Source organism: Macaca nemestrina, chromosome 15 (assembly GCF_043159975.1).
Source record: "Macaca nemestrina isolate mMacNem1 chromosome 15, mMacNem.hap1, whole genome shotgun sequence".
Lineage (NCBI taxonomy): Eukaryota > Metazoa > Chordata > Mammalia > Primates > Cercopithecidae > Macaca > Macaca nemestrina.
Genome location: NC_092139.1, coordinates 489,210 through 514,081, shown reverse-complemented (window position 1 = coordinate 514,081; position 24,872 = coordinate 489,210). Strand labels below are relative to the sequence as shown.

General features: G+C 53.2%; 1 protein-coding gene across 7 annotated transcripts in view; it reads left to right on the top strand.

Annotated features, from left to right (window-relative positions):
* The window catches only part of LOC105470457 (myelin transcription factor 1), a 112,868-nt gene extending 101,713 nt beyond the window's left edge, over nucleotides 1–11,155 (top strand). For all 7 annotated transcript variants that reach the window (XM_071078986.1, XM_011722439.3, XM_011722433.3 and 4 more), the window contains 5 exons: nucleotides 238–459; nucleotides 5,558–5,649; nucleotides 6,287–6,390; nucleotides 8,650–8,793; nucleotides 9,217–11,155. In XM_071078986.1, coding sequence (XP_070935087.1) covers nucleotides 238–459; nucleotides 5,558–5,649; nucleotides 6,287–6,390; nucleotides 8,650–8,793; nucleotides 9,217–9,357 — 703 coding nt within the window. In that variant the 3' untranslated portion in view covers nucleotides 9,358–11,155. The remainder of the gene's footprint in view (nucleotides 1–237; nucleotides 460–5,557; nucleotides 5,650–6,286; nucleotides 6,391–8,649; nucleotides 8,794–9,216) is intronic.
* Nucleotides 11,156–24,872: the final 13,717 nt, after the last annotated feature.

Here is a 24,872-nt window from a genome sequence, read left to right as displayed (position 1 = left end):
TATACAGGGGCTGTGAGGCCAAGGCGGAAGAGGGAGCGTGGCCCTGCAGTCTTCATATTCAGCCCGGAAGGGCCAGGTTCTTCCCTGAGGCTCCAGGACCTCAGCTGCCCTCCCTGCCTCACTCAGAAGCCCTTTAATGTGTGATGCTGGGCTCCCTCGTGTCTGGCTTGGGAGTGTCTCCAGGCTTCTCCTCCCAACCCTTCGCCCCTGTACTCACCCTGGCCTTTCTGTGCCCAGGTGCCCAGTTCCAGGCTGTGTGGGGCTTGGTCACATCAGTGGAAAATACGCCTCTCACAGGAGCGCGTCCGGCTGCCCACTGGCCGCCCGCAGGCAGAAGGAAGGTTCCCTCAATGGCTCGTCATTCTCCTGGAAGTCCCTGAAGAATGAAGGACCGACCTGCCCCACCCCGGGCTGTGACGGCTCTGGCCACGCCAATGGGAGTTTCCTCACCCACCGGAGGTAACTGTGCCTGCAGGCCCTGCCCCTCTGCAGTCAGTAGGGACCCTTGCCTGGGGCCTGGGGCTGAAGCCAGACCAGGGCTCCGTGTGACCAAGTTTCTCAAGGGAAAGGCCAGGCCACATGGGTAGCGGATGGGGGAGGCTGGCGGGTCTGTTGTGCCAGGTGATGCTGTTGGTTATGTCTTCACCATGCGTCTTCCCTCATAAGCCACCCTTCCCCATCCTGATGGAGCCCTTCCAGGCTGGGTGTTATGCTGGACACAGAGGCCACACATGAGCAGAGCCCTGGGTCTGACACGTTCTCTTAACAGGCTGACAACTTCTCAGGAAAAGTGTGTCTCCTACACCTTTTGCCCTGTCTCTCCCATGCACACCTCTTCTTTGAACTCTGGGCAGAGACCCCTGCCTGCTTTGCAAGGAGCTGGCGACCCCTCACTGTCTGGCAGTGGCCTGGGCAGCACTCACCACCTCTCACCTGCCCTCCAACACCTGCTGTGGAGCTGAGGGACCTTGCTTCACCAGCCCCCACTTCCTGTGTGTGTCCTATGGCGACAATAAGTGCCTGGTCCCATCAGAAACCCTGTGTCTGGGCCTAGGGCCAATGCTGACTCTTCATTCCCTCCCCTGTCCCTCCCCTCCCCTTTTTCCCTCCTCCTTCCTCTCCCTTCTCCCTCCTTTCCTCTCCTCCCTCCCTTCCTCCTTCCCTTTCCCTCCCCTTTCCTCCCCTCTCCCTTCCCCTATCCCTCCCCATTTCCTTCTTTCCCCTCCCTTCCCCTCCCCTCTCCCTCCCCTTTTCTTCCTCTCCCCTTCCCTCCCTCTCTCCCCTCCCCTCCCCTCCCCCTCCCCTCCCCCTCCCCTCTTCCCTCCCTCTCTCCCCTCCCCTCCCCTTCCCCTCCCCTCCCCTTCCCTTTTCCCTCCTCTCCCCTCCCTCTCTCCCCTCCCCTCCCCTTCCCCTCCCCTCCCCTTCCCTTTTCCCTCCTCTCCCCTCCCCTTCCCCTCCTCTCCTCTTCCCCTCCCCTCCCCACCCCCTCTCCTCCCCTTCTTCCTCTCCCCTCCCTTCTTCCTCTCCCCTCCCTTCTTCCTCTCCCCTCCCTTCTTCCTCTCCCCTCCCTTCTTCCTCTCCCCTCCCTTCCCCCCGACCTTCCCCTTCCCTTCCCTCCCTTCCTCACCTTCTCTTCTTTTTCTTCACCTCCCCTCCCTTTTCCCTTCCTTCCTCCCCTACAAGATTAATTAACCCATTCATTCAACGAAAGCATTTGCACCATGTACCCAGCCCTGGAGAGAGAGCAGAGAAGAAAAGGACAACTAACCCTTATCCTTGTAGAGTGCATTTGGGGCAGAGTAGGTGGGACAGCCTATAAACAAATAAATACGTAAATGACAAAGAGGACAAGGAAGTCCTCTTTGAGAAGGAGGTAGCAGCTTGGCCTGAGGTGTCTGGGGCACAAGGCCTCAGTGAGGTGGCTGGAGCTGGGAACACCCTGGTCCGCTGGACGAGGTTGGAGGTGCTGGGGGGCTGGAGCCAGGGAGAGGCAGCGAAAGGAAATGAGGTAGAAAGTTCTGGGCCAGGGCTTATCCAGCTGCCAGCTGGCAAGGACTCAGCGTTCACTGCGAGTGAGGGGCCTGGCAGAAGGCAGAGGAGAGACTAGATCTGGCGCGGGCAGCTGGCACGGTCACAGTCGCAGAGGCCGAGAAGGCCACTAAAGGAGGCCGCTGCAGCCAGGGTCAGGTGGGCAGAGACTCAGGCTGGGCTTCCTAAGGACGTCTCACTTGCCTCAATCAACCTTTACTTATGGTGTGGATACAATCACTTCATAAAGGAAATCATGCCTGAGAATGTACAATTTTAATGCCTTTTTCTGCTCGAGTGTCTGTATCCGAGGAGTGATCTGTGATTGTCGTTACCACCACATCCTAGAGGGTGTCTCAGAGGCAGAGTCAGCCAGGACCGGCTCCTCTGGGAGGTCCGGGCTGCAAAGCACGGGCAAGCGGGTCCTGTGGACCTCAGACCCCAGAGGGAGCCTTACCCAGAGCACCACTGCCCCGGCCCCTCGAGTATCAGGTAGGGCCAGCTATGGCTGTGCCAGGTGAGGTGAGCTCTGGAGTGTCCCCTTCCCAGCCTCTGCCCTGCCTAGATGTAGCTTCTGTTTCCCCGTAGAACCCAGTTTGGCCATAGGGAGGCCACCTAGGCCCTCCGGGTCATCTAGGTGAGGTGGACATGCTTTCTGTTAACCCATAATGTGTGACCCTGGGCTGGCCGTGGTGGGTGACCCTGGGCTGGCCGTGGTATGTGACCCTGGGCTGGTCATGGTGTCTGACCCCAAACTAGTCGTGGTGACCCCTAGACTATCCCATAGTGTGTGACCCTGGCCTTGTCATGGTGCGTGACCCTGGGCTGGCCGTGGTGGGTGACCCTGGGCTGGCTGTGGTATGTGACCCTGGGCTGGTCATGGTGTCTGACCCCAAACTAGTCGTGATGACCCCTAGACTATCCCATAGTGTGTGACCCTGGCCTTGTCATGGTGGGTGACCCTGGGCTGGCCGTGGTGGGTGACCCTGGGCTGTCCGTGGTGGGTGACCCTGGGCTGGCCGTGGTGGGTGACCCTGGGCTGGCCGTGGTGTGTGACCCTGGGCTGGCCGTGGTGGGTGACCCTGGGCTGTCTGTGGTGTGTGCCCCTGGGCTGGCCGTGGTGTGTGACCCTGGGCTGGCCATGGTGGGTGACCCTGGGCTGGCCATAGTATATGACCCTGGGCTGGCCGTGGTGGGTGACCCTGGGCTGGTCGTGGCGGGTGACCCTGGGCTGGCCATAGTATATGACCCTGGGCTGGTCATGGTGGGAGACCCTGGGCTGGCCGTGGTGGGTGACCGTGGTGGGTGACCCTGGGATGGCCGTGGTGGGTGACCCAGGGCTGGTCGTGGTGGGTGACCCTGGGCTGGCCGTGGTGGGTGACCCTGGGCTGTCCGTGGTGGGTGACCCTGGGCTGGCCGTGGTGGGTGACCCTGGGCTGGCCATAGTATATGACCCTGGGCTGGTCGTGGCGGGTGACCCTGGGCTGGCCATAGTATATGACCCTGGGCTGGTCATGGTGGGAGACCCTGGGCTGGCCGTGGTGGGTGACTGTGGTGGGTGACCCTGGGATGGCTGTGGTGGGTGACCCAGGGCTGGTCGTGGTGGGTGACCCAGGGCTGGTCGTGGTGGGTGACCCTGGGCTGGTCGTGGTGGGTGACCCTGGGCTGGTCTTTGTGGGTGACCCTGGGCTGGCCGTGGTGGGTGACCCTGGGCTGGCCATAGTATATGACCCTGGGCTGGTCATGGTGGGTGACCCTGGGCTGGCCCTGCTGGGTGACCCTGGGTTGGCCATAGTATATGACCCTGGGCTGGTCATGGTGGGTGACCCTGGGCTGGCCCTGGTGGGTGACCCTGGGCTGGCCATAGTATATGACCCTGGGCTGGCGGTGGTGGGTGACCCTGGGCTGGCTGTGGTATGTGACCCTGGGCTGGCCGTGGTGGGTGACCCTGGGCTGGCCGTGGTGGGTGACCCTGGGCTGGCTGTGGTATGTGACCCTGGGCTGGCCGTGGTGGGTGACCCTGGGCTGGCCATAGTATATGACCCTGGGCTGGTCATGGTGGGAGACCCTGGGCTGGCCGTGGTGGGTGACCGTGGTGGGTGACCCTGGGATGGCTGTGGTGGGTGACCCAGGGCTGGTCGTGGTGGATGACCCTGGGCTGGTCGTGGTGGGTGACCCTGGGCTGGTCTTTGTGGGTGACCCTGGGCTGGCCGTGGTGGGTGACCCTGGGCTGGCTGTGGTATGTGACCCTGGGCTGGCCGTGGTGGGTGACCCTGGGCTGGCCGTGGTATGTGACCCTGGGCTGGTCATGGTGTCTGACCCCAAACTAGTCGTGGTGACCCCTAGACTATCCCATAGTGTGTGACCCTGGCCTTGTCATGGTGGGTGACCCAGGGCTGGTCGTGGTGGGTGACCCTGGGCTGGCCGTGGTGGGTGACCCTGGGCTGGCCGTGGTATGTGACTCTGGGCTGGCCGTGGTGGGTGACCCTGGGCTGGCCGTGGTGGGTGACCCTGGGCTGGCCGTGGTATGTGACTCTGGGCTGGCCGTGGTGGGTGACCCTGGGTTGGCCGTGGTGGATGACCCTGGGCTGGCCATAGTATATGACCCTGGGCTGGCCGTGGTGGGTGACCCTGGGCTGGCCGTGGTGGGTGACCCTGGGCTGGCCATAGTATATGACCCTGGGCTGGTCATGGTGGGTGACCCTGGGCTGGCCCTGGTGGGTGACCCTGGGCTGGCCATAGTATATCACCCTGGGCTGGCCGTGGTGGGTGACCCTGGGCTGGCTGTGGTATGTGACGCTGGGCTGGCCGTGGTGGGTGACCCTGGGCTGGCCGTGGTGGGTGAGCCTGGGCTGGCTGTGGTATGTGACCCTGGGCTGGCCGTGGTGGGTGACCCTGGGCTGGCCGTGGTGGGTGACCCTGGGCTGGCCGTGGTATGTGACCCTGGGCTGGTCATGGTGGGTGACCCTGGGCTGGCCCTGGTGGGTGACCCTGGGATGTTCATGGTACGTGACCCTGGGCTGGTCATGGTGTCTGACCCCAAACTAGTCGTGGTGACCCCTAGACCATCCCATAGTGTGTGACCCTGGCCTTGTCATGGTGCATGACCCTGGGCTGGCCGTGGTGGGTGACCCTGGGCTGGCCATGGTGGGTGACCCTGGGCTGTCCGTGGTGGGTGACCCTGGGCTGGCCGTGGTATGTGACCCTGGGCTGGCCGTGGTGGATGACCCTGGGTTGGCCGTGGTGGATGACCCTGGGCTGGCTGTGGTATGTGACCCTGGGCTGGCCGTGGTGGGTGACCCTGGGCTGGCCGTGGTATGTGACCCTGGGCTGGCCGTGGTGGGTGACCCTGGTTTGGCCGTGGTGGATGACCCTGGGCTGGCCGTGGTGGGTGACCCTGGGCTGGCCGTGGTATGTGACTCTGGGCTGGCTGTGGTGGGTGACCCTGGGCTGGCCGTGGTATGTGACTCTGAGCTGGCCGTGGTGGGTGACCCTTGGCTGGTGAATGATATGTAGCCTCTGCTTCCAGTTTGTCAGGCTGTCCCAGAGCAACATTTGCTGGAAAGAAGGGAAAACTCTCAGGGGATGAGGTCCTCAGTCCAAAATTCAAGACTAGCGATGGTAAGCATGGCTTCCTGAATTTCCCTGCTCATGACTGGGTGCCTGGGTGAGAGAGAGCTGTGCACCTTTTTGGTGGGAAGAAGGCAGAGAGATGAAGCCCCTCCTGGAATGAGTCATGGCAGAGGCAGATCCCTTGACCTGAGCTGACAGCCTTTTGGACCTTGGCTCTGCAGCTCTTGACACCTGTGTCTGGGGCCCCTGGCCCTCAGGAGGTCATGCCTGCTGTAACCTGTGGCTTTGGTGACCACTGGGATCAGAGTCCAGTGGAGCCCACGTGCTATGATTTTGTGGAGAGGTGAGGCTCATTCCCACTTAGGTGAGGAAATTCAGCATCGCCTGAACAAACTTCCATCTTTAATGTAGCAATTAATATCTCCCAAAGAGATTTAAGCCTTTCCACCTGCCACCCAGCTCAGGAGGCAAACCATAAACACTCATCTCAGAATTTTCAAGACAGACTTCTCCAGCACGCGATGTGGGGTGTGAGCCCCAGAGAGATGAGCTCAGACACCCAGGAGGGGGGACCTCTGCTGCACGGGGGGTTGCAGTTCCATCTAGAAAGCAGGCTTCCCCACAGCACTTTGGCCCAGGCCTGCCTGAGGCCCAGAGCCACAGCTCAGGTTTCTCACTGGGTCAGTGTTGGAGAATGATGAGGAGATCAAGCAGCTGAACCAGGAGATCCGAGACCTGAACGAGTCCAACTCGGAGATGGAGGCCGCCATGGTACAGCTGCAGTCCCAGGTAGGTGGTGCCGCCCCCCACTCCTGGGCTCTTTGCCTTCCCAACCCAAACATTCATCGTGGGAACAGTGAGGCATCCGTCGGCACTCATCAAGGTTGCCGTCAGGGCTGAGCTGACGGACAGCGCAGTGCCTGGCACACAGGCACACTTAGGATGTGCTGGCCACTCACGTTGTGGTGTCTGTGAAGTCACACTGTGAGTGCCGGCGGGTCGCTGGAGCTGGTTGTCCCACTAGGGCTGTGGTCTTGTTAGCGTTAATAATACTATTAATAATACTAGTCCCATTAAGATTAGCAGCACTGTCTCTCTTACTCTCATTAGAATTCGTCCTGTCAGGGCTAGTGGTCCCGTTAGGCTTACTGGTGTTGTGAGCACCGGTAGTCCATGAGTGTGATGCCTTAGAGCCAGGCCTCTGGAGCCAGGTTTCTTCCCCAGCACAGCCACATACCAGCTGAGGGACCTGACAAACCTTTCAGCCTTTTCCTCCGTAAATGGAGGTAAGAACAGGATTCTACTCCTGGTTATTGTACAATGAACGCATTTCTATGAGGAAAACATTTAGCATAAGCACCTGATCCAGAGTAAGTGTGGTCAATGAGAGCTGCTGTTGCTGAGGAATAGGATTACAAATTACTTCAAATGTTTGTGTCATATTTCCTGATTTCCCTAAAATGAGCATTTGTAATCAGAAAAATAAAAGAAAAACACTAAAGATCTTATTTTGAAAATAAGAGCATGCCTCACCTGTGGCTACTGAGTGGAGTCTGCAGCCGCAGTGGGGGAGTGGGCACACATAACTGTGCCCCTAACGGCTGGAGGGACAAAGGGACAAGGAAGTGACCAGGTCCCACAGGGAATTTGGGCAGAGCCCCTCTGGGCAGGGACAGATGGGGAGACGGCGGCCTCCACCAAGGCGGCAGAAAATGAGTGACATACTCCAGCCCCATGTGTCTCGTTACTCTGCTCTTGTCTCTACTGGCAAACAGGCTCACGTTGACCGCTTGTTACTCAAGAGCCTGTATAAAAATAGCATCACCCCACGGGGATCAGGAAGGATTTTCGTTGTCATGCACATGTCAATGCTGCGTGCCCCCAGGTTCATAGGCAGTGACAACAGAGAAGGGGTGACGGCCCTCCTGGCAGAGCCATCCCCATCCCCTCCTGGTGTCTCCGAGTATGGAGATGCACTGTGGTATGGGTGTCCCACTTTGTGCTCCCTGCTCCTCCCCTTCTCAAAGTCCTCAGAGCCTTCATCAGTGTCAGTGTCCTTGGGGTAGCACCTCTGATTTCTCTTTATTTGCCAAAACAAATCTTTTTAAAGACAAATTATTACCTTTTACTGGCATCCCTTTGGAAGGACTCAGAAGCCCCTGTCCCTTTGAGGGAGTTTGGTGAGTGGTGTCCTCTGCAGAAGGGCAAAGGCAAAGGGAAGGCAGGTCCCTGTCTCCCATGCAACCCTTTCAGAGCCACATGCTTGTCGCCAGGCGGCAGAAGAAGCGTGCTTGACCCCATCCACAGCCTCCCAGGAAGGAGCTCACCACTCCTGCCTCGTGTGTCACCCACACTGTCTTTCTGTGAGTGTAGCCTCTGCCCCCACGGCTCCCTGCAGATGGCTGGCGGCTGTTCCTGGACACCAAAGGCCTCAGGGCCAACGCAGCCCTGGGCAGGTTCACCGCCGTGGTGGGGAAGTGAGAAGACTTGTCTGTGGTTGGCCTGGGGAAGACGTGCTTGGGAGGCCCTGAGGAGGCTCTCTGTTGGTCTTTCTGGTGAGGGGAAGACCCAAAGGCCGTCCGACACCCCACAGGGTGGGTGCAGTGATTCCCGTCTTACAGATAGAAGCAGGAAGCATGGTGAAGCAAAGACCACAGCAGGTGGAGTCTGAAGCTGAGACAGGGCGCTGTGAAGTCTGTGGTCCCACCCCATCCCCTCAGGACAGAGGGGCTCAGAAAACCAGGAGGGGGACCTCTGCTGCACAGGGGTTTCGGTTCCATCTGGAAAGCATGGTACAGGGAGACGTGCCACACGAGCCCCTTCCTGGCTTCCCTGGAGTCAGGCCATGTCTCCAGAGGGCCCTTGCCTTTCTCTCCTCTGGCAGCCCCTCACCTGTGGCAGGACACTTACAGGAAGGCAGGGTCCCTGCCCCTTCCCCCACCCCAGGGTTCTGCATTCTCCCAGAGGGTTGTGAGAGGCAGCCCAGGAGGACTCCCAGGAGGATGGGGGCCAAGGGCAGGCAGCACCTCAGACCTCTCTCTGGCACAGATCTCCTCCATGGAGAAGAACCTGAAGAACATTGAGGAGGAGAACAAGCTCATTGAGGAGCAGAATGAAGCCCTGTTTCTGGAGCTGTCCGGCCTGAGCCAGGCCCTCATCCAAAGTCTCGCCAATATCCGCCTTCCACACATGGTAGGCAGCACGCAGACCTGCCGGCACCACAGCTGCCCCCCAGGGTCTCTCCGGAAAGCAGGAGGGCAGGGCATCTCCCACCCCCTCTGCCTCTGGGTCCTGCCCTAGGGGTCCTGTGCCCTGGTGGAGATTCTCTCTACCCCGAATGGCCTGGGCATTGGTTGGCTATGGTGGCTTTAGCCCTCCTGAGTAGCTAATGAATCCGAAGCAAAATGGTGATTCCATCAGCAGAGAGGCTACTGCTGGGATGGCTGCAGAGAGAAACACTCAAAGCAACCAGGGCAGGGCAGCCAGTGCTGCCCCGAGTTGGTACGGGCTTGTCTCGGGTCACACGGGGGCACAGGTTTGATGCTCCCACATCAGGTTCTTTGGTGTGGGGCCCACTGCATGGATGGGGCTTGCTAACCTGGTTCTGTTCTCTAGGAGCCAATATGCGAACAGAATTTCGATGCCTATGTGAGCACCCTCACCGACATGTACTCCAACCAGGAGTGCTACCAGAACCCGGAGAACAAGGACCTCCTGGAGAGCATCAAGCAGGCTGTGAGGGGCATCCAGGTCTAGGCCGTGTGGTACCCAGGAGTGTCCCAGCCCACCACACCGTTTACCTCCCCCGCCCTGCCCCACACCGTGGGGATGCCCAACTCACAGTGACTTCCCGTTCGCGGCCCGGTGTGGCCTCGGGTGGGTTTATCCAAAGGGATGGCTGGAAATCAGCCTCTCCCACGATGCTCCCTCCAGGCTTGGGGCCGTGGCGGCCCCATCTGTGCGCACAGGGGCACTGAAGAATTACAAAGTGATTTATTTTTGTTTTCTGAAAGAAATCTGAAGAGCAGCTCAAAGTCTCCAGTGGAAGCTCATGGACAAGGTTCTCAGGGAAGTTTTGGAGTTTGCAACCACAGTATTCCTTTGTCTGTCGAGGCTGGGAGGGTAGCCGTGAGCGTGGTGGGCGGGTGGTGTGAGTGGCATCTTGGCCTGGAGGACATGCCCGGGGCAGCGTGCCTGTGCTCAGTGAGGGCGGCTGAATCAAGTGCGTTTTCTGTTTTCATTTAATTCAGTTTTGTGTTAAGGGTGGAACAAAGCTCTGTCCCAGAGGGAAAGTTAGGAATGTGCCTCCCAGAGGACACTCCGGACAGTTGACAAGCATCGCAGCCCCTGTCAGGTCAAGGAATTTTAACCTGGGAGATTCCTGAAAATCAGCCTAGTGTCTGGGGGCAGCTGGCGCGCTGAGGCTCTGGAGATGTGTGTGGCCCTGGGTCACAGCTCCCTGTTGGGGCTGCAGCCTTTAGACCCTGGGTCTGGGATCCACGTCCAGGGACCGCTCTGGCTTCTGTGCATCCACCCGGACCCCTGACCCATCACTGCCACATTATCCGGGTCGTGGCCAAGCTTGACCTCTGCATCCATGGCGACGGAGGTGGCAATGGCATCATCAAGGTCAGAGGGTAAATTCCTAACAGGAGACCACCAAGGTTTCACTTCTTTTAGATCCATCCAGTATGCGAAAAAAGGGTACATTTTAATTTAGTGTGTTAAAAACACAATGTTCCTACTGTGTAAATAGAATCCAAGTCAGTTGTGACTGCAATTCCAAGTTAGTATTTAAAAGTAGAGAAATTGCACTTCCTGGAAAAAATTAAAAAGTAGTTAGTTTAATTATTCTGTAAATTATTTAATTTTGTCAAGATGTATTTATATTCACAACCTCTTATGTTAACGTTTGCTATTTATTTAACATTTTTATTTATTAATTTTATACTATTTCAACTAGACCCCACACCAGGGCACCCTAAGAGGGGAAAAGTGAATTCAAAGCAAAAATAACTATTTGACTATAATGTAGGCCACAAAAAATCTTGATATAACTCCTAGTTATAATTTTGATGCAACCAAGTTATTTTTTATATATTTTGTTATTTATTCTTTTAATAATGGAATTTTTTTAAAAAGTATTTTGTAACTGAGGAATTTTGATAATTTGGGGATTTTTTTCCCTTGGTCCAGTGGAGAGAAAGATGTTTTGGTTTTCTTTTTCCATTTTGGGTTCCTTTTGTTTCAAGCACGGATAACAGCAAATGGAATTCTGTATTTATTATTATTTAAGTGTAGCGCAGATGTGTGTGCTTGGGCATGTTTCTCGTGTCGCGTTTGCGTGTCGGCCCTTGCGGTGGAGTCCTGTTGCTGTGAGGGGGTGCCGGCCGCAGGCAGCCTCGAGTCGCCGCTGGGCTCACAGGCTGTGCCGCCCATCCCTCCGACAGCTCCAATACTGTGACCCTCCTTCCTCAGGAAACGCGTTGAACCCACAGCACTCCATGGTGTGTTTGCAGGGTGATTTCCTAATAAAAGTCCACTCTGACTGTGAGTCGGTGCTGTGGTCTGTGGGGAGGACACTGTCTCCATTCCTGGTGGGCTCTATCATGCACCCTCCTGGGAGCCTTTCCTGGTGGGCTCTATCATGCACCCTCCTGGGAGCCTTTCCTGGTGGGCTCTATCATGCGCCCTCCTGGGAGCCATTCCTGGTGGGCTCTATCATGCACCCTCCTGGGAGCTTTTCCTGGTGGGCTCTATCATGCACCCTCCTGGGAGCCTTTCCTGGTGGGCTCTATCATGCACCCTCCTGGGAGCTTTTCCTGGTGGGCTTTATCATGCACCCGCCTGAGAGTCATTCCTGGTGGGCTCTATCATGCACCCTCCCGGGAGCCTTTCCTGGTGGGCTCTACCATGCGCCCTCCTGAGAGTCATTCCTGGTGGGCTCTATCGTGCACCCTCCTGGGAGCCTTTCCTGGTGGGCTCTATCGTGCGCCCTCCTGGGAGCTTTTCCTCGTGGGCTCTATCATGCACCCTCCTGGGAGCCTTTCCTGGTGGGCTCTATCGTGCACCCTCCTGAGAGTCATTTCTGGTGGGCTCTATCATGCACCCTCCTGAGAGTCATTCCTGGTGGGCTCTATCGTGCGCCCTCCTGGGAGCTTTTCCTGGTGGGCTCTATCATGCACCCTCCTGGGAGCCTTTCCTGGTGGGCTCTATCGTGCACCCTCCTGAGAGTCATTTCTGGTGGGCTCTATCATGCACCCTCCTGAGAGTCATTTCTGGTGGGCTCTATCATGCACCCTCCTGAGAGTCATTCCTGGTGGGCTCTATCGTGCGCCCTCCTGGGAGCTTTTCCTGGTGGGCTCTATCATGCACCCTCCTGGGAGCCTTTCCTGGTGGGCTCTATCGTGCACCCTCCTGAGAGTCATTTCTGGTGGGCTCTATCGTGCGCCCTCCTGGGAGCCTTTCCTGGTGAGCTCTATCATGCACCCTCCTGAGAGTCATTCCCGGTGGGCTCTATCATGCGCCCTCCTGGGAATCATTCCTGGTGAGCTCTATCATGCACCCTCCTGAGAGTCATTCCTGGTGGGCTCTATCATGCACCCTCCTGGGAGCTTTTCCTGGTGGGCTCTATCATGCGCCCTCCTGGGAGCATGTGGGCAGGAGGGGAGTCATCCATCTCTGGTCTCTCCTTGATACCACACGTGGGGCCCCCCTTGTGTCAGTTTAGCCAATATCTCCTTTTGAAACTACCCTTGCTTACTGCCTCCATGTGTGTTTCTAGAAGGTCTAAGTCACTCTATCTTGCCCCTTCCCACATGACCAGTCATTTGCAAATTGAAGTTTTTCCCAGGAGTCTTTTCTTAGGGTCAGGGAGAAAAAGTTTTCCTGCTGAGGTTGTTAGGCTTGGGGGTATGGAATTGGGGTTTGCCTGGGCTCTCTCTCCTGGCCACAGGAGGAAGCCATCAGTAATAGGAGAGAGTTCAGACATTCTGGAGGTGGGCAAAGCTGACAATGGAGGTAGACGTGGAGGAGAAGAGAGCTCTCTGATGATCTTTTCAGAGCTCATGGACCCAGCCATGTCTGAAGGCACTCCACACTTGAACTGCCCAGTTATGTAAGGCAATGGATTCTTTTTTTTTTTCAAGCTGGCATACAAGGCCAAAAAGCCAATGCAAGCCAGCTTTAAAAAAAAAGTGACTTCTCCCCTTTTTCATTTTTGTACTTTTGTGTCAGGTGGAGCTCTAGTGCTCCTAGAGTAAGACTTGGACTTGGGGCTTCTAGTCACATTCAGCCTAAACTGTCAACATGCTTTTGACCTCCCTGGAATCTGGCCCTGGTGGTAGTCCTGGAGCATTCATCTGATATGCAAACAAAGGATCCATCTTCACTGACAAATTCTTAGAAATTCTGGACTGAGTTTCCAACCTCTGTTGTAGTCAGACAGGGTCCGTAGCACCTGTGGAGGACATTTGATCTGCCTTCAGGGCTCCAACTGCTGGCTCTGGGGGCCCGAGCAGGTGCCAGTGCCTACTAGTGGGTTATGCAGAACCTGTTCAACTATGAGGAAGGGCTCCTGGGGGTCCCCTTTGGCGAGGCCCCATTTGTGACAGGGAGACCAGTGGCCTGGAGCTGTATCCCTTCACATCAGCACAGCAGATGCAGGGGTGGGTGTGAGCAAGACCGAGTCTGCAGCGTCCCCTCAGCAAGCTGAGGTAAAATCATTCTGGGGGACATGAGAGTTGGCTGGAGAGATGGGGACTATGATGTTCCTGCTAGGGGCCACAGGCTGTTACCATGATGTTAGAAAGCTGCACAATCCCACAGTTTGATAATGGCATGAGCTGGTCACCCCCAACAAGATTCTCTCACTTTTTGCTTTGAGGCACTGGCTGGGCCACCAGCCCACTGGGAGCTGGGAGAAAAAGTGTCTAGAGTCACAGGCATGTGCTCTCTTAGGATTTATTTTTGGTATGGGACCCCACAGCTAGGCCTTCTCTACCAGCCTGCAGACCCTCCTGTTTACCATATCCAGAGAATAAAGCTCAAGGTTTCATCCAGAGGGAGGGGAGTGTTTGCCTGGCTCTCAGAGTCAGGGTGGAGTTCTGGGGAAGGGGGCTACTGGCCCCCGAAACACTTTCTCCCAGTCGTCCTTTCCCATCTCCAGCAGAATTTGGTACCACCAGTTCTTGGGGGGTTCTGAGGTGTGGACAGTGTTGGTTCTGAACTTTCTACACTCTGGCCAGAATTCAGTGTTTTGGGTCTTCTAGCCCATTTATTTGCATCTGTGAATTTTCTGGCTTCTAAATTGCTTTGTTGCAATTTCATCTCCTCACTCCTGCCGATTTATGCCTTAAAATCTGTCATTTTAGCCAGGTGTAAGAGACAACAAAGGTAAATACACATATACACCTGCTTTCCTTACCTGAATGGGTATGCTTCAAGCTGATGAGCACACGACTGTCTGCCTGAACAGACGGGAAGTCAGCTTAGTGCTGGGTCGACAACACCCCGTGAGTAATTGAAGCCTCAAGTTCAGGCGAGATTTTCCTATTAACCACTCTGTCTCTCTGAAGCTGGTGGCCTCTCAGAGGCTGCTAAGGACATGGATGTGGAGGGTCTCCCAACCATCACCTGACTGTGAATCCTGCAACACAGGCCATCCATGCTCCCAGGGGTTATAGCCTCTGTGCCATTCCCTTTGCCATTCTTAAAATATGGAGGTGGAGTGTGGACTTCTCTTAATAGTCTTAAGTCTTCACAAGGGCACCCTTATCCATGATCGTGGGTGGCCTGGGCTGATGCCAGGCAGCTGACCTTTGGCAGAGCTATGCTCTGAGCCACTCTGGCCCTCACTGCACCCCAAGCCCACCACCCCTCCTGGCTGCTCCCATTGTCTCTGCCTCTCTTCCTTTCCTCTCAGTGTCTTCAGCATGCAGGTCTCCGTGTGTGCTGACTTTTCTAAAGCCTGGCCCCTCCTCTTCCGGCACCTGCTATGGCTCCCTCCTCCTCTCCCTCTACTGTATCTTCCTCCCATCTGCTTATGTGCTCCTGGCCTCTCCTCCTTCCTGATTTCCACCCTACCCTGCAGCTGCATCGGGGCTGTCCCAGCCCCTTTCTCCTCATTCCCAAAGCTGATGTCTGCTGTGTGCGGAGAACTCCCATACTGTCCCCCAGTCCTTTCTTCCCTGGCTCTAGTACCTCCTGGGTGTGCACTTGGATGCCCGAGAGGCATCAGGACACATGCCTGGGTGAACACAACTGCCTGCCCGCTACTCCCACCTGGTCCTTTCTGGGCCCAGCAAGACACCAACCCCCATCAGCCCCGGACTTCACTCACGCAGCCGAAGGTCACATGGCCACACGAGAGCCCCTAAGCACAGCTGCCTGATGTGCCACGTGAATGTGAATGCCCTGGGGAGCACCCAGCTTCTGCTGTGCCACCGCATGGGGCCAACCATAGAGCAGCTCTGACAAGGGCAGGTGTATGATGTGGGGGAAGAAGGGATGGTTATTTTGGATCCTGGGGAAAGCCATGCAGGGATACATGTACAACAGCACAGTCTGTGCCCTGCCCACCATGTGGACACAGCGACTCCCCTGAGCTCCTAGAGAGCCCCTCCCAGTAGCTAGCGTCGCAGTGTCGCTGAGCTGTCTACTTGGGCTGACTGTAGCTCCTGAGAGCTGGCCACACCCCTGGCAGCCTCGTGAGCCAGTGTAGGTCTTGAGGGGTTCACTGGGAGCACCATGAAGTTGAAGGATGTGGCACAGTCTCAGCCCTGCAGAACCATCCCTGAGCACCCACCACCCCCAGGATGAGAAACCTTGCTGGAGGGGAAGGGGTGCCTGTGAAGCCTTGCCACCCCCCCACAGGAGCCCAGGAGCAGGAGGTTGAGCAGCAAACTGCAGCCACCACTCCAGCACCCAGCGAACCCTCTTCATGGGGCACATTCATCTCTGCTTATGGGGCACCTTTTGCCAAATTAGACACACCTTTGCCTGTTGATTTCACTCACTGTCAAAAGTGTTTTCCTTGTGTTTAATCCTGTCACCGCTCTCTCTGTAGAAGTTGTCAAAATAGCAGAAGTCAGACCTGGTAACGTTTATGGCTAAAGATGGTGAGGAGCCATGTGAGAACCAGCCCTGCTGCCTAGGAAAGACCAACCGGAAGTGCTACAGGTTCCACCCCGTATCCCCCTGGGCCACTGCTTGGGACCCCTGGGGGGTGGATAATCTCAGAACACATCAGGCACCAAATCTAGAAGGGCTCCATGATGACTGCCCTAACTCCCACCCCATGTAGAAGGCCTACTTGGCTCAGCTCTGAGCACGTAAGGAGAAAAAAGACTGACCATTGTTGAATCTTTTTTTTTTTTTTCTTTTTGAGACGGAGTCTCGCTGTGTCGCCCAGGCTGGAGTGCAGTGGCCGGATCTCGGCTCACTGCAAGCTCCGCCTCCTGGGTTTACGCCATTCTCCTGCCTCAGCCTCCCGAGTAACTGGGACTACAGGCGCCGCCACCACACCCGGCTAGTTTTTTTGTATTTTTTTTTAGTAGAGACGGGGTTTCACCGTGTTAGCCAGGATGGTCTCGATCTCCTGACCTCGTGATCCGCCCGTCTCGGCCTCCCAGAGTGCTGGGATTACAGGCTTGAGCCACCGCGCCCGGCCCCATTGTTGAATCTTATCCCTTTCTACACATATGGGCTCCTTCCACCTCTCAGCCACCTGTGATACAGGCAATAGGACTGTCCCCATCATTGCAGGTGAAGGAACCAAGGCCCAGGGAGGCCCAGAAGGCTGCTCAGAGCCACACAGGTTTGCCTGCAGGCCCCTGACTCCAGAGCTGGTGCCTTGGGAACCACATGATGGTGTCTGTAGCATATCCAGGAGGAGAAGAGCAGATCCTCGCAGAACAGTAGGATCCAGTGGGTATCCAAGGGGCCAAGGGAGAAGGGGCTGCTATGGTCCCTAGTCCAGTGGGAAGGGCAGGAGGCGCCTGGAAGAATCTGCCTGGGCAGGGAAAGATGGGCGCTCACTGCTGGGTTGCTCCAGCCTCAGGAGAGTTGGGAACCATCTGGGTCCCCAGTCAGGATGCCTGAAGAGGAGGCCAGGGGAGGCCAGGTAGATGTCATTGCCTCCGGGGACAATCTGATCATTCCCCAGGGCAGGTAGGACTGGCTGGAGACCACTAAGGCTCCTCGAAATGGAGTCAGATTCTCCAGCCTCATCTGCCTCCATATTTGGTGAAGAGAGCTACAGAGAAATCATGGAGAAAAAATGGGGCACAATGTGGTCAGGGATGCCCCTCCTGAGGGGATTTGCACTTGAGCTGAGGGAGGCGTAGGCCAGGCCTAGGGGTGTCTGGGACAGGGGCAGGGACCCTGGTGGGAGGGAGGAAGGGTGCCAGCCAGTGGGGCCGGCCAAGGGGCGGGGCAGCGGGAGTCATGAGGGATGAGGGAGTTCAGCCATGGCCAGACTTTGACGCTGTGTGAGATGCAAACACTGGGGCTTTGGGGCAGTGGAGTGACCTTGCGGATGTGTTTTCTGGTTTATTTGCCTCTACAAGATCCCCGAGATGAGGGTCTTGTCATACTAACCCTGGATGCCCAGGGTCAAGAGAGCAATCTGCCCTTGCAGGCAAACAGTGCTGAGTGGAGGGAGGGAGGGGGAGTCTAGGGCTGGCCTCAAGTCACTGGGGACATCTGGATGAGTGCTGAGACAGGGCAGGGGGCTCCACATGGCATATCCTCACCCAGATCTCAGGACTGGACTGCCCGGGAGAAGCTGACTTGGAGCTCACTCTCCAGACAGCTGGCAACTGGGGACCTCTCCCTGTGCCTGGCACCCCTGCCTGCCACATAAAGCCATCCTGCAAAGGTGCACTGGGTCCCAGATCACCCACCTATGACACTTCAGGGACATCCCTGCATCTCCCATCTATACCAGCCACCCCTCTTGGCTTCGAGGTCTGACCCTGGTGGGTTGCTGGCTACCAGATGTCTGACAACAGCCCAGCCTGGTTCGGGAGTGCTACCCAAGGCCCTCCTGTCTGCACCTCCAGGTCCAGCTGCCACCCACATGGTGCCCAGGGGTGAAAACATCCTCTGCTGCCACCTCATCCTCATGACTAGTCTGTTCCACCACCTGTTGCAGTAAGACGTTTCTGGGGCAGCCCCTTCTTCTTCAAGGCCAATACCCACTCGCACGTTCCCCTCCAGGTTTTCCTTTCACAATTCACAAGAGGCAGTGAGGAGTGGGGAGTGGAGGAAGAGCTGGCACAGGGGAGTTCCTGTTACGACAGCAATGTCACCAAGAACCCTCGGTCCCACATCCTAAGAAGTGTGGGTGTCAGCTCGAGGCACTCCCACCTCAGGTTTCCTGTGGACAGGGCTCTGGGCCCTGGGTCTGACCCCACTTCTCTGTGAGGACCCTGTGTTAGCCAGGGTCCCCAGAGAAACAGAACCAATAGGGGATACATATGTACCTCTTACATAGGCCCAGCAAAGTTGATATAAAATTGGCCATCGCAGACCTCTTCCCTATGCCCACATAAAGTGGTCATTTTAAGATGAGAAATAATTTTTGAGAATCATTCCCAACCATTTTATGTATGTGAATACACTTGAGTTTACCGGTATTTTCAGATCAGCATCAAACTGCTGTCACTTGTGTGGCGTGAATCGTAGCAAAGCCTTGACAGATGTCGGAAAACAGACTGGCTCATTCCATTCTCTGGCTACGGGGCTTAAAATGAGAACGACTTCCCCTTCCAGATGACCCAGTTTGTCTCCTCCCAAGAGAGCAGCTGTGCAGCGGTGACACCTTGCAGTAAATTCCTCATATGAGCGCCCCCCCCGCCCCCTAGCCCCAACCAGAGGCAAGAGAGACCAGGCGTAAGGCCATTCCCTAGGAGTTCTGGCCCCTGCCCCTGCGGCCCTGGCAAAGCCAACCTGTGTTTGATGAGACTGTGGGTAAGTATCTCAGAGGCCCAGGACACCTACAGTGGGTGTGAGACCTGCCCCTTCACTGGACTGCAAAAAGCACCCAGGAGACATTGGAAGAGTGGCAGGGAAGGGGCTGAGGATGTAGGGCAGCTGCTGCAGGGGCCTCTCCACACATTCACCCAATTCCCTTGTGAACTGCTTTCTGCTTGCATGGCGGGGAGAACCCCTGACACATCATCTATCAGAGTGTCTTATTCTGACTCCTCTTCATCTAGCCAGTCCTGACTCAGCCACCCCTGAACAACACCAAGTACTGAGCAGGGAAATGGCAAGGCAGCCACTGTCTGGTACTTAGGAGTGGAGCTCCTCCTCAAAAACAGGGTGCTGTCCGGGCGCAGTGGCTCACGCCTGTAATCCCAGCACTTTGGGAGGCCAAGGCGGGTGGATCACTGAGGTCAGGAGTTTGAGACCAGCCTGGCCAACATGGTGAAACCCTGTCTCTTCTGAAAATACAAAAAAAATTAGCCAGGCATGGTGGCGGGCACCTGTAATCCCAGCTGCTTGGGAGGCTGGGGCAGGAGCATCGCTTGAACTCGAGAGGCAGAGGTTGCAGAGATCGTACTACTGCACTCCAGCCTGGGTCACAGAGTGAGACTTCATTAAAAAAAAAAAAAAAAAAAAAAAAAGAGAGAATAGGGCACTTGTAAAACCCTTAGAGGATAAAAAAAAAAAAAAATTAAATTGTCATTGCAAAAGCAACATTGTACATCATACAAACAAACATCATGGAGGTAAATTAAATGAGAAGTTGCCTCCTTAGCCAGAGCTGAGACATGCTAAGAAATTAACCTTACCGGCCGGGCACGGTGGCTCAAGCCTGTAATCCCAGCACTTTGGGAGGCTGAGACGGGCGGATCACGAGGTCGGAAGATTGAGACCACCCTGGCTAACACAGTGAAACCCCATCTCTACTAAAAAATACAAAAAACTAGCCGGGCGAGGTGGCGGGCGCCTGTAGTCCCAGCTACTCGGGAGGCTGAGGCAGGAGAATGGCGTAAACCCAGGAGGCGGAGCTTGCAGTGAGCTGAGATCGAGCCACTGCACTCCAGCCTGGGCGACAGAGGGAGACTCCGTCTCAAAAAAAAAAAAAAAAAAAAAAAAAAGAAATTAACCTTACGTATTTACCCATGGAGTTCTCATTTCCAGTGTCCTTTTTCAAATGTAGATCTACTCTTCTATCTGCTTCATTTGCTATCTGCCTGAAAAATTCCCTTTAACGTTTCACATTGTGTGGGTCTGCTAATGAATTCTTTTAGCTTTTCATGTCTGAGAAAAATCTTTCATTGTTTAAAATAAATGACAGACTTTATTTTTGAGAGCAGTTTGGGGTTTACAGGAAATTTGAGCAGATAGTACAAAGAGTTCCCATAAACCCCTCTCCTGTACCCAGTTTTCCTTATTATTAACATCTTGAATCACTATGGTACATTGTAACAACTAATACACCAATTTTGATGCATTACTATTAACTATAGTTATTAGTTAATAGTTATGTATTCTATTTAACTATTAGTTAATAGTTAATTAGTCTATAGTTCACATTAGGGTTCACTCTTTGTGTTGCAGTTACATGTTTTGTTGTTGTTGTTTTGTGGGGGTTTTTTTTTTTTTTTTTTGAGACAGGCTCAGGCTCTGTTGCAGTGCAGTGGCACAATCACTGCTCACTGCAGCTTCCACCTCCCAGCCTCAAGCGATCCTTCCTACCTCAGCCTCCTGAGTGGCTGGGATTACAGGCCTGTGCCACCATGCCCGGCTAATTTTTTTTTCTTTTTCTCTTTTTTTTTTGTAGTGACGAGGTCTCGCTGTGTTGCCAAGGCTGGTCTTGAAATACTCCTGCCTCAGCCTCCCAAAGTGCTAGGATTACAGGCGTGAGCCACCGCACCTGGATAGTTATATGGGTTTTGACAAAAGCATAATAACATGTATCCACCGTTACAGCATCATGCAGAATAGTTTCAGTGCCCTAAAAATCCTCTGTGCTCTGCCTGTTCATCTCTCCCTCTCCTCAACCCCAATCCCTGGCAACCATTGATCTGTTCACAGTTTCTACAGTTTTCACTTTTCCTGAATGTCTTATCATTGGAATCATATAGTGTTAATACGTAGCCTTTGTATCCTGGTTTCTTTCATTTCGCAATAAGCATTCAAGGTTCCTCCTTGTCTTTTCGTGGCTCAGAGCTCATTCTTTTTATCACCGATTCATCCTCTATTGTTTAGCATGTATGAGTTTGTTTATTCATTTACCTATTGAAGGACATCTTGGTTGTTTCCAATTTTTGGAAACTGTGAATGCAGCTGTTATAAAAATCTAAGTGCACCTTTTTGCATGGACATAGTGGTTGAGTAAGCACCTAGGAGTGCAAATGCTAAACCATAAGGTAAGACTTGTGTCTTTCACAGAGCAGACATTTTAATTTTAACAAGATCCACCTTGCCAAATTTTACTTTCATGGATTGTATGTTTGACTTGTCAAAAAAGTCATCACTAAACCCAAGACCACCAGGATTTTCTCCTATATTATCTTGTAGAACTTTTATATAAAAAGTTTGAGATCTATGTCTAGTTTTTTTGTTTTTTGTTTGCATGTGGATGCTCAGTTGTCCCAGAATCATTTGTTGAAAAGACTATTCTTTATCCATTTAATTGCTTTTGCTCCTTTGTCAAAGAACAGTTGAATGTATTTGTGTGGGTCTGTTTCTGGGCTTACTATTTTATTCCATTGATCTATTTGTCTCTTCTTTTGCCAACCCCACACTGTCATGATTACTGTAACTTTACAGGTCTTGAAACCTGGTTGTGTCAGTCCTCCTACTTTGTTCTTCTTTAGTATTATGTTGGCTATTCTGGGCATTTTGCCTTTCCATACACACTTTAGAATCAGTTTGTTGATATCCATGAAATAACTTGCTAAGATTTTGATTGGTGTTGCATTGAATCTACAGATTAAGTTGGAAAGAACTGATAGCACTGCTGAGTTTTCCTCTCCATAAACATGGAATATCTGCCTATGTAAATATTTGATTTCTTTTATGAGAGTTTGGCAGTTTTCCACATATAGACCTTGTACTTATTTTGTTAGGCTTACGCCTAAGCATCCCATTTTTTGGTGCTATTGTAAACAGTATTGTATTTTTAATTTCAAATTCCAATCGTTCATTGCTGGTCTATAGGAAAGCAATTGGCTTTTGTTTATTAACCTTACATAGTAGTCCCCCATCTGTGGTTTTGCTTTCCATGGTTTCAGTTACCTGCAGTCAACCACAATTCAAAAATATTAATTGGAAAATTACAGAAATAATTAATAAATTTTAAACTGTGTGCTATTCTGAGTAGTGTGATGAAATCTCGTGCCGTCCTGCTCTATGCTACCCAGTATATGCGCCACCTTTCTGTTCAGCATATCCGTGCCATATACACTACTTGCCCATTAATCTCTCTGTGGTGACAGAGAGACCACATTCATGTAGCTTTTATTACAGTATATTGTTATAATTGTTCAACTGTATTATTAGTTACTGTTGTTAATCTCTTGCTATGCCTAATTTATAAATTAAACTTTATCATAGATGATCCAGGAAAAAACATAATATATATAGGGTTTGATTCCATCCCTGGTTTCAAGCATTCGTATATGTACTATAGGGTTTGGTACATATCCCCGACAGTGTCTTAGAATGTATCCCCTAAGGATAAGGGGGGACTGCTGTATCCAGCAACCTGGCTGTAGTCACTCCTTAGTTTTAGGAGTTTTACTGGAGATTCTTCAGGGTATAATACACAGTTAATCTTATCACCTGTGCACAAAGACAGTTTCATTTCTTCTTTCCAAATTTTGTAACCCTTGTTTTCACGCTTATTGCATCAGCTAGGACTTCTATATGATGTTGAACAGAAGTAGTGAGAGGGGACATTCTTGCCTTATTCCTGAACTTAAGGAGAAAGGGTCCACTTTCTCACCATTAGGTATGATATTAGCTGTTGGTTTTCTGTAGATGTTCTTTATCAAGTTGAGGAAATGCCCCTCTATTACTAGCTGGGTGAGAATTTTTTATTTTTATTTTTTGAGACAGAGTCTCGCTCTGTGGCCCAGGCAGGAGTGCAGTGGTGTGATCTTGGCTCACTGCAACCGCCAACTCCCTGGTTCAAGCTATTCTCCTGCCTCACCCTCCCGAGTAGCTGGGATTACAGATACATGTCACCATGCCCGGCTAATTTTTGTATTTTTAGTAGAGACAGGGTTTCACCATGTTGGCCAGGATGGTCTCAATCTCCTGACCTTGTGATCTGCCCACCTCGGCCTCCCATAGTGCTGGGATTATAGGCATGAGCCACCCTGCTTGGCCAGATGGGTGAGAATTTTTAACATGAACGGGTATGGAGTTCCACTTGGGCATGATGAAAAAAATGTGGAGCTGGATAGTAGTGAGGTTGCACAAGAATGTCAGTGTACTTCATGTACACTTAAAAATGGTTAAAATGATAAATATTTTGTATATTTTACCATAATAAGAATAGGGTATTTTGAAGACAACAACACAACCTCCCACATGTGGCTCTAGCCACTTGCACTCCAGATACCCGGCCGCACCCGTCTCAGGCCCTTGCACGACCTTCCCTCTGTCCCAAGGCTCCTCTGCAGATACGACAAAGATGAGTGGACAGATGCAAGGGGATAGGCAAGGTGACACTGAAGACATACTCAGAAGGCGCCCTGTGGCTGGGTGTGGGAGAAGCCTGGAGGGGGCTGAGAGTAGCAGTTGGATTCCTGTCCACCTTCCTGTGCTTACTACTAGCTGGTAAGTACAGGACGCCAGCTAACCTCTTGTAGTTTCAGTTCCCTCATCTGTAAAATGGAGGTATCAGTGCCGTCAAGCCAAAGGCCACCAGGAACCTGCCTGTAATTGAATGAGTTGGGGATTATCTCTCATTGCTGCGAGAAGGATGCAGATCATGGAGAACTGCAAGGCATCTCAGTAAGAGGTGTCGGGAAAACTTACTAAAGGTTATGGGCTTAAGTTGGGTGATTTTTTTCATGGATCAGATGCTGTCAGGAATTGGGGGAGTGGATGGGGGGAAAGGGCGGTTCTCTGGGCACCTCAGTAGATGTTATCTGTGAGAAGGCCAGGGCAGAGGGAGGCTCAGCTGTAGCTGGTAGAGGAGCAGGGGTCATTGCTACTAACTTGGGGAGGATATGTCTTAGATTTTGTGGGTGACACAGTGACCCTATTTTTGTTTGTGCTTAGACAAAATTATGATGTGGCCTTGGATCATGATGGTGCTTCTCTACAAAAGTATTTATGTCCAATAGGAGACCCCATGGCCTCCATCTGAGCGCCAGGCCAGTTCCTGATGTCATGGTCCACTTTTCTTCTTGGAGGTCATACTAGTACCTATTTCTTGGAAATAACCTATGTAGAGTGCTTAGTATGTACCCTGTGAAGGGTTATGAATGCTGATGGTAGTGGGAGCTGATATGGAGGGGAATGCAGGAGACACCTTGGAAAACCAAGCAAGAGTCTGAAGTTGTGGCAGGCCAGGTTTCACTAACACAGGCGTCCATTACAACTGTCCCAGCACGGACTGAGTAGCCAGGTTAAACATTAAAAGCTGATTGAGCCAATGCCCTTATACAAAGGTTGGAATGTAACAAAGAGCCCACCAAGATTTTTGCCTAGGCTTTTCCTGGGCCTTGAAGCATGACAAGATAATGAAGGAACTCTTAACAGGACCCTTTTAGGATTAAACAAATTGTATTAGGGATCTGAAGAAACTCCCCAGGCCTCCACAAATAAGTGTATGGGGGTCTAAAGGAACTGCCCATACCATTATGATTTAGCAGGAGATGAGATAAGGGTAATCACCCCAGCACCTGGACCCATTTAGATTAAGTAAACTTACTGAGGCTCCAGGAGAGGGTCTTCAGGACTTAGATCTTAGTTATAGATTAGAAGAAGTTAATCTCTATGTCTTTAGATGAATGCACACGTACACGTAGACATACAGCTTAGAAGGTATACAAGCTTCAGAAAACTTTGTAATTTTGAGTTGGTCTGGTGATAATTTCCAGGCCTTCTCCTTGTAACCGGTTACAGAAATAAAACCTCCCTTACTCCCCAGCTTACCTGCATCTTGTTATTGGGCCAGGAGAAGTAGCGCCCGACCCTCAGTTGGTTCCAGGAACAAAGGGAGTGTCTGAAGACAGCAGTGATGTGATCACACTGTTTTAGGAGGACCACTCGCCAGAGCCCAGGGGAGTGGTGGGAGG